At 27.1% G+C, this 9,339-nt stretch overlaps 1 protein-coding gene across 1 annotated transcript; it reads left to right on the top strand.

Annotated features, from left to right (window-relative positions):
* Positions 1-1,124: 1,124 nt before the first annotated feature.
* On the top strand, positions 1,125-2,441 carry LOC111878337 (protein ALP1-like). The gene has a single exon (XM_023874846.3). It carries the CDS (start codon positions 1,125-1,127, stop codon positions 2,439-2,441), a length of 1,317 nt encoding a protein of 438 aa, XP_023730614.2.
* Positions 2,442-9,339: the final 6,898 nt, after the last annotated feature.

The following is a 9,339-nucleotide window of genomic DNA, read 5'->3' as shown; positions in this document are numbered from 1 at the left end:
CTTGTTGCCGTTGGCTCTTGTGTTTCTCCTTGTTCTTATTACAAATTTGCTTGTTGTATGGAACTCACCCATGATCATCCACATCGATGACAACCAATCTCTCTCATATCCTCGACCATTGATGACCACCAATCTTTCTCTTCCCTCTTTCTCATGCCTGCACCAAAACTGTCGTTGATCTCATTCTTTTCTTGTGTTGACATCAATTTTTAGGGTTTTGATTTCTAGGTTTTGGTTCATTTCAATTTTAGGTTCTAGCTTCATCTAATTCTGAGTGATAAGTGATGAAAAGTGATGGTGATGGTGGTGTTATAAAGTTGGGGAAGTGACTAAAAGTTTAAAGTGAGCTCATTTATTTATTTGATAATAGTAATATTTCTAAAATCAATAAAATATAAAATCAAAAAAATACAAAAAAACATGGGCATTTTAATTGCTTCATAGCTACTTAACAGAAGGATCTTTACGATAATTAGGGTAGTGACCATATATGAAGGATTTTGAAACAATGACAAAGCTTGATATCAATTTTTCTAAAATAGGACGGTGTACCAAAACTATAATTTACTAAAAAAAATTATACATACTAATTAATCATGGAAATTTATTTTTGAATGTAGAAATTTGCATTAAAAAGAAAAAGGATATAATATGAAATTGTAGGAACCATAAATAAGCTTTGTGTTTAATGAATTTTTTGTAATTATTATAAGTAAAAGTTTTGGTCCATATCAACATAAATTTTTGCAGTTCCAAGAAAATCCCTCTGCCACATTGCCACGTCATGTAAATTTAGATTATGAGGTTACATATGATATAACAAATTATTTAGACTATAGGGTATGGTGCGGTTTGGGACCGCACCTTGGTGCCACATCAGCAGGGAACACCGCCCCTAGGGTGCGGTTTCCTGCCATTGAGACCGCAGTGCGGCCCTTGAAGACCGCGATATTTGATTGGTTGGTCATACTCTTGACCGTTGAACGCAATTTCCCCCTTTTTTTTTTTTTTGTTTTTTTTTCTTTCCTTCCTATATATACACATATCAAACTCAATTTTTTTCACAATACAATCTTCTCTCTCTCAAAAAAAATTTTCTTTTTTAAATCACCACTCTCCAAAAAATGTCATCTTCTTCATCTTCTGAAGAATTCCAGACTATTTTTGATACCGTTATTGCGTGTGTTCAAATGGCGGAACAAACATACAACGTTGTATGTAACAACGCAGCTGCAAGTTCTCAACAGAGAACACGAAGATACATTTACAGAAATCGTGAAGAAGCCAACCAACGTTTGGTGCAAGACTATTTTGTAGAGAATGCCACTTACCAAGGGTATTATTTTCGTAGGCGCTTCAGAATGCTCAAAGGTTTATTCGAACGTATAGTTGAAGATGTAACGAGGGAGTGCAGTTTTTTCCAACAACGCTACGATGCTAGAGGTACACCCGGTTTCACTCCGTTACAAAAATGCACGGCCGCACTTCGTCAGTTAGCATATGGCATTCCGCTTGATGCGTTAGACGAAAGTTTTAGGATGTCTGCTAGGACAGCACGAGACAGTCTCCATTTTTTCTGCAAAACTGTCATTCAGTTTTATGGTCCAAAATATTTACGTAAGCCTACACGTAATGACATCTTGCAATTGCAAGCTCATCATGCTAGTGTGCATGGGTTTCCTGGAATGCTAGGAAGCTTAGATTGTCTCCATTGGGCATTGGAAAATTGCCCTACAGCATATCATGGGCAATTTACACGAGGTGATCATGGTCACCCAACGGTGGTACTTGAAGCAGTTGCATCACAAGATATGTGGATTTGGCATGCTTTTTTTGGTTCTCCTGGTTCGATTAACGACATCAACGTTCTTAACCGTTCACCAATATTTAACAACATATACGATGGATCCGCACCAGATTCTTCTTTTCAAGTGCATGGAACGCCATATAAGTATGGTTATTATCTGGTCGATGGAATCTATCCTGAGTATGCTGTGTTTGTTAAGTCGTTTTCAGCTCCACATGGTTCTAGACGAAAGAAATTCAAGAGAGCTCAAGAAAGAGCTAGGAAGGATGTTGAGCGTGCTTTTGGAGCTCTGAAGAAACGGTGGTTCATACTGAAAAAACCAACAGCTTATTTGGGCGAGGAAAAACTTCAAGAAATCATGTATACGTGTATTATATTGCATAACATGATTATTGAAGACGAAGGAAGAGCGATATGTGCGTTTGACGAGGAAGAAATAATACCAAAGACACAGCCAATAGAAATTGGTGGCGAAGAGTATATAAACAGAAGAGCAGAGATACGTTGCAATGAAACATTTCATAATCTTCGCAATGACTTGGTGGAACACATTTACGGGGTTCAAAACATTAACCTTAATTTGGATCCACTGGATGACCCCGAAGACGAGTTCTTGGAGAACGACTTTATGTAGTTTCCTTTAGTTATTTTATTTATGTTTTTTAAGTTTATAGGGTTATTTAAATGTCATGTGTGTGGTTTTTTTTTAGTAACGCAATGTACTGTTTTTTTTTTATTTTCAAGTAATGAAGAATTATGTTTTTTTTTTATTAAAATAGAAGGTATATTAAATTAAATTAGTTAAAAAAAAGAAGTTTTATTAAATTAAAATACTTTAAAAAAAAACAAAAAAATAAAAGAAATGCAAAGTGTGGCACCACACCCTTGGTGTGGCAAGAAACCACACTTAAGTGGTAAAATGTGATGTGGCGCTTACGTGGCGCTTACGTGGCGAGGGAGGGAGTGCGGTTTCGGTGGCACCACTCCCTCCGGCCTTAGTAAATATAAGTAAAAGTTGTTGCTAGTTTTTCTTAAAAGGCAAGCTAAAGATTTCAGTACGCATCAATGATAGTGGTATATTTGTCAAAAGAACTTATTGTGGAAGTAATTTCGTACTAGGTCGATTTAGATTGTAGTAGTATGGATAAAAAGTGTACATCTACGATCGAGATTTGGTTGGAAAATATAGTTTTCATATGATTGATGTTTAAGTTCACTCATTTGGAAGCTTTTGGCAATGTGACAACAATCCAAGTGATAGCAAAAGGGATTCCATGGGAAAACACAAGAGAAAGGTCTAGATGTCAATTTTTAGGAAAAAGAGACTTTTCTTATTAACGAAACACTCAATGTTATATTTTTATTATAGAGCTATCTCAAGTTTGTAAGAGATTTGAGATATGATATCACATAAAATTCTGAGAATCGTGATGATACTATCAAATTAAAAATACTTTAGTGGCACTCTTGAAATCCACAATTGTATAAGACTCGGAAAATGATATGCAAGAACAGAGAATGAGATGATATGATTTTTCTATGTTCACCAGAAAATATGACCAAAAAATGTTTATGTATATCTTTGTCTGAAAACTGTCATAGAACAGTTTTATGTCTAAAAACTATCACAAGACAGTTCCCTGTAGTCATAAATTGTTACAAAAACTGGGTTTTCAATAAGAGTTTAGACAAAGTCAAAACGGGTCAATTTCCAAAATTCGGATTTCTGATGCAATTTAATTGTCAGCTCGACCACAACCAAGGGCTCTGCTCCTTGGACCCCGCTAGGGGTTGCCACCCCTTGGACTCCGCTTCTAGGGGCGATGTCCCCGTTTTTTCAAGGTTTCGCCACTAAATAACAGTATACTCTGAATCTTGAACAAACTTAATTTTCTTTTAAATTGAATAAAAATACAAGTTAAATGTTATGAATCTTTTTCAAACGTTTGTATTCATCTAAAACCACACTTTGTTTTGGTAATATGCTTTATTTTGTTTTTGATTTACGTGTATTAATATAAAACTTGTGGTTTATATGTTTTCTTAATGTATTTGGAATGATCAATCATTTCAAAACCGGTTTTTTATTGAACCAGTATGATGAACGGTTATCGGTTCACCGGTTTAACCAGTTTGACCGTCAGTTCAACAAAGTTTCTAAACCTTTTATGTTTTTATCCCACACAGAAATTCAAACAATAAAAGTACGCATAAAAACAAGATCAAAACATTAAAATACACATAAAAACAAGTTGTAAATCATTTCAAATACAATAAGAAAACAGATAACCATAAGTTATACACCGATACACATTAATCAAAAATATAATAAAACATATTACCAAAAGAAAATGTGATTTTAGATGAATACACACGTTTCAAAAAGTTTCATAACATTTAACATGTATTCTTATTCATTTTAATAGAAATCTGAATAACATTGACAAAACCACCAAAGTTTGTTATGAAAAATGTTTTATTACCATCTGTTTTTACTCAAGTTCACCGTTTTAATTGGTTCAATTTAAACCGTTCAACAAGTATTTAGTAAAAACCATTGGTTCATTTGTATCCCAAAATAAGCATAAAACCGATACTAGTTGAACCGCTCACTTGAGCGGTTCCTGGTCCAACTAGTTCGACCGACCGATTCAAATTGATTTTTAAAACACTAGGAATAATCTACAACTTGTTTTATGTGTATTTTTAATGTTTTAAACTTGTTTTTTATGTGTCTTTTTATTGTTTGGATTTGTGTGTGTGGGAAAATAAGAAAAACCATAAAAAGTTTAGAAACATGATTGAATCGACGATTGAACTGGTTAAATCGGAAACCGTTCACCATACCGGTTCAATTAAGAAATCAGTTTTTAAAAGATTGCCAAGAATATCAGGAATCAAACTCGGCTTTACTTGTTTAAAAAAAATAGAAAGATGCTTTTGCCAACTCATCCAAATATACTTTATTTATAATTTCAGAACGAATGCTATATATTAAACTATGCGAATACATGCGCGTTGCGCAAAATATAAGTTTAGAGTTGAAATATTTATATTTGTAAATATATATGTTTTGTTAATTATAACAATAAGGTTGTTGTTAATTTTGATATAATAATTTTATACTAAGTTGTTATTAAACATTGATTAACGTTAATGATATTACTACACAGACATCTATTAAAACTTTATAATATTCATTATCTTAATAAGTTCTATCCGCGAGTTACTCATAAATAAAATTTAAAATAATATATGGTTTAATGTTATTTATAATTGTTGTCATGATTAATTAATTTTTTTAAATTTTTTTGTTTAACATTTTAATTTCTATCATTGTAATTATTTGAAAACACCAAACATTATTTTTATTTTTAATGGTAACAATATAACTTTTTACATAGTATTACTTTTGACTATTGTTGTAAGTTATTTTTAAACTACTTATTTAGAAACTCTTCATGATTATAAAATAGTTTTAGATTTTTTTAGTTATTTTGGGGTTACAATTTAGGTTTTGCATTTAACACTACAATTCATATATTGTAAGTATTTATAAAATTTGGATTTTATCGTAAGTTTAATTGGAATTTCGATTTAATTGAACCCATTAACGTTATATTTAAACTAATAATTTAACTATGTTATATTATTCAAAGTTGTGGCATTAAGACGAAAATGGTTCACTGATTCAAAAGCATATCAAAACCAATAAGTTTAGTATAATATGTTAAAACTAAAAAACATAACTTTATATGTTGAAGTAAAAGATGTTAGTTTAATATTCAAGTTTAGTTAGTTTTAGATTAAAACTTAGGTTTTGCACTTATTTAAGATTATTAACCAATTTATAATCATCATTAGAAAGAAATTGGAAAGGCATGGGAGTTTCAAATGGATGTAGTGTTTGGAAATAAGCCTCTTTTATAAGTATACTAGGCGAATACTTGCGCGTTGCGCATAATACAACAATATACTTGAAATCTTTACAATATATGATTTTTAAATATATCAATGACGTTGTTGTTAGATATTACATAATAAATTTTATAATAAGTTGGTATAAACATTGTCTGTTTTGAATTATATGATAATATAGACATCTTTTAAAATTTTCTAATCCCAATTGTCTTAATGGCCTCTACCTGCGTGCTACTCTAGAATAAAATTAAATATAATGTCTGGTTTAATGATATTTATAGTTATTATGATTAAATAATTTTAAAAAGTTTATTTTCTTAAGATTTTAATTTCTGTCATTGTAGTTATTTAAAACATCAAATATTGGTTTTGTTTTTAAAGTTAACAATATAATTTTTGTATATAATATTACTTTTAACTATTGTTATTGTAAGTTATTTAAAATAACATATTTGTAAAGTCTTAATTATTTTAATTTGGTTTAGAAAATTTAGCTTTTTGAAAATTTAATAGATGAACATCGTTAGTTTCTTTGATTGTAATTATTTGAAACAACAAACATTGTTTTTGTTTTTTAAGATAACGTTATAATTTTTTTTATATAGTATTAATTTTAACTATTCTTATTATAAGTTATTTTTCAACTACATATTTGAAAATTCTTAATGATTATAAAAATAGTTTTAGGATTTTCTTTGTTAATTTAGGATTACAATATAGGTTTAACACTATAATTTATTAATTTTAACTATTTATAAAATAGTCTCTCGAATTTTTTGTCAAGTTTAACTGAAATTTCGATTTAAGTTAACCGTTTAACATTATATTAAAATTAATAATTTAACTATTTTGCATCCAATTATAAATTATACAAAAGTTATGACTTTGAAATGACAATTACTCAAATATGACTTCATATCTAAACTACTAAATTAACAATAATATATTATAAAATTAAAATCATAATGTGAATTAACATAAGTAAAATATGATATTTTAATATTATAGTTTAGTTAATTTATGATAAGAATTTAGTTTTTGCATTAATTTACATTATTAAATAATTTATAATAATTATTAGAAAGAAATTGAGGTTTCAAATAAATGTGGTGCAAGTAAATATGTCTCTTTTGTAAGTATAGTAGGCAAATGCCCGCACGTTGCGCAGAAGCATCTATATAGCTGAAATCTTTACAAATATATATATTTTTTTAAATATAACAATAATGCTGTTGTTAAATTTAATATAATAATTCCTATACTAAGTTGATATAAACTATTGATTATTTTGAATTATATGATAATATATATACATCTGTTAAAACTGAATAATCTTAATCTTTTGAATAACTTCTACTCGCGGGTTACTCATTAATAAAAGTAAATATAATATATGGTTTAATGTTATTTATAGTTGTCGTTATTGTTAATTAATTTTTGAAATTTTATTTGATTAACATTTTAATTTCTATCATTTTAACTACTTAAAACATCAAACAATTTTTTTGATTTATTTTAAAGGTAGCAATATAATCATTTATATAGAGTTATTTTTAACTATTGTTATTGTTATATAGAGTTATTTTAAAGTTAAAGGCATAACTTTATAAGTAGAAGTAAAAATATTATTAGTTTATTTATGATTACACTTTAGGTTTGATATTTATTTAACCTTATTAACCAACTTATAATAATTACTAGAAAGATATTACAATTTATCACTTAAGAATATTTATAAAATATTCTTTGGGTTGTTTAAGTTGAACTAAAATTTATATTTAAGTTGATCCTGTAAGGTTATATTTAAATTAACAATTTAAGTATTTTTTTACAAATTATTCAAAAGTTGTAGCTTTAAAATGATAATGGTTTACATACAACAACATATTAGACCTAATAAATTAAGTATAATATGTTAAAAGTTGAAAACATAACTTTTAAGTAGGAGAAAATATATTATTTTAATATTAAAATTTAGTTTATATATGATTACACTTTAGGTTTGATATTTTTTAGCCTTATTAACCAACTCATAATCATTATTAGAAAGAAATTGAAAAGTCATGAGAATTTCAAATGAATATGATGAAAGAAAAAAAGCATGAGAGTTTCAAATATTTAAAATATATATGATTAAAATGGTTTGTAGCTAAATGTAATTATAAATTTAGTATTATCTTTAACAATTATTATTATTGATTAATTATATTTTTACTTATGCAATCATTTTCTAATTTCAATAATGATGTTCATTTAAAAGGAAATTTATTTATAGCTAAATGTAACTTATAATTTGATGTTATTATCATTTAAAATTGTTATTAATTAATTTTAATCCACTTATTATTAATAATAAGTTAAAAAGGAGTTTTAAGAAACACTTAATATTATTATTAAAATATGAAACATTCACTAAATAATAAAGTGATACGATAGACAATTTGCATTTCAAAAGAAACTTGCATGGATAATATGACATATCCATGTAATTTGATTTTATTATTTATAATTATTTCTTATTAAAATTAAAACCACTTGTTATTATTAGTAAGTGAAAGAAACTTTTAAAAAATATTTATTATTATAATTATAATGTTAAACATATACTAAAATATATAGTGATAAGATAGACAATTTGCATTTTAAAAAAGGCTTACATAGATAATATAGATAATATGATATATCCATGATTTGTAATTAATTATTTTTTTGAAGCAAAATGAATATACAAACATGTATACTATAGTTAATTAAATATTATATATATCACCTTCAAAGAATATTCTTCAAAGAATACTTAAATCAAGAAAATACAAAAAAGAATTAGTATAAAACAAACTTACAAATTAAAAACATCAACATAATAACATAACTCAAAAAATTGTTCAAGCCCTCAAACCAACACAAAAAACTTTAAACTTTCTTTCTTTGTGAATTTTGTATGTGATTTGTAGTTGTGTGTCTACTAAAAAAGATTGACCTTTTTATAGTAGAGTATTCATTAATTGTTTATTAAATATATTATATAAGTTATAAAATTTTTGAATTGTTAATCATTATTAAGAGACTTTTGAGTGGTATTCATTAAAATAGGAGGTTTCAAATGCATGAGGTTTTTACAAATTTTTATGGGGGTTTCAAATGCATAAGGTTCAAGGAAAAATGCTATAAGTATACTAGGTGAATGCCCGCGCGTTGTGCAGAAACACCTATATAATTGAAATCTTTCCAAATATATGTTTTTTTTAAATACAACAATAACGTTGTTGTTAAATTTGATATAATAACTCGTATACTAAATTGATATAATATATTGATTATTTTGAATTATATGATAATATATACATCTATTATACCTGCATAATCTCAATCGTTTGAATGACTTCTACCCGAACGTTATACATGAATAAAATTAAATATAATATATGGTTTAATGTTATTTATAGTTGTTGTTATTGTTAATTAATTTTTGAAAATTTATTTGCTTAATGTTTTGATTTTTATCATTATAATTATTTAAAACATCAAACATTATTTTTTTGATTTTAAAGGTAACAATATAATCATTTATATAGAGATATTTTTAATTATTGTTATTGTAAGTTATTTTA

The sequence above is a fragment of the Lactuca sativa genome, chromosome 5 (genome assembly GCF_002870075.4).
Source record: "Lactuca sativa cultivar Salinas chromosome 5, Lsat_Salinas_v11, whole genome shotgun sequence".
Lineage (NCBI taxonomy): Eukaryota > Viridiplantae > Streptophyta > Magnoliopsida > Asterales > Asteraceae > Lactuca > Lactuca sativa.
The sequence above is the reverse complement of the archived record's forward strand: the minus strand, read 5'-3'. Positions and strand labels throughout refer to the sequence as shown.

Bases quoted from the DNA above. Each gene is read 5' to 3' on its own strand.
- LOC111878337 (XM_023874846.3), top strand. From the start codon at position 1,125: ATGTCATCTTCTTCATCTTCTGAAGAATTCCAGACTATTTTTGATACC.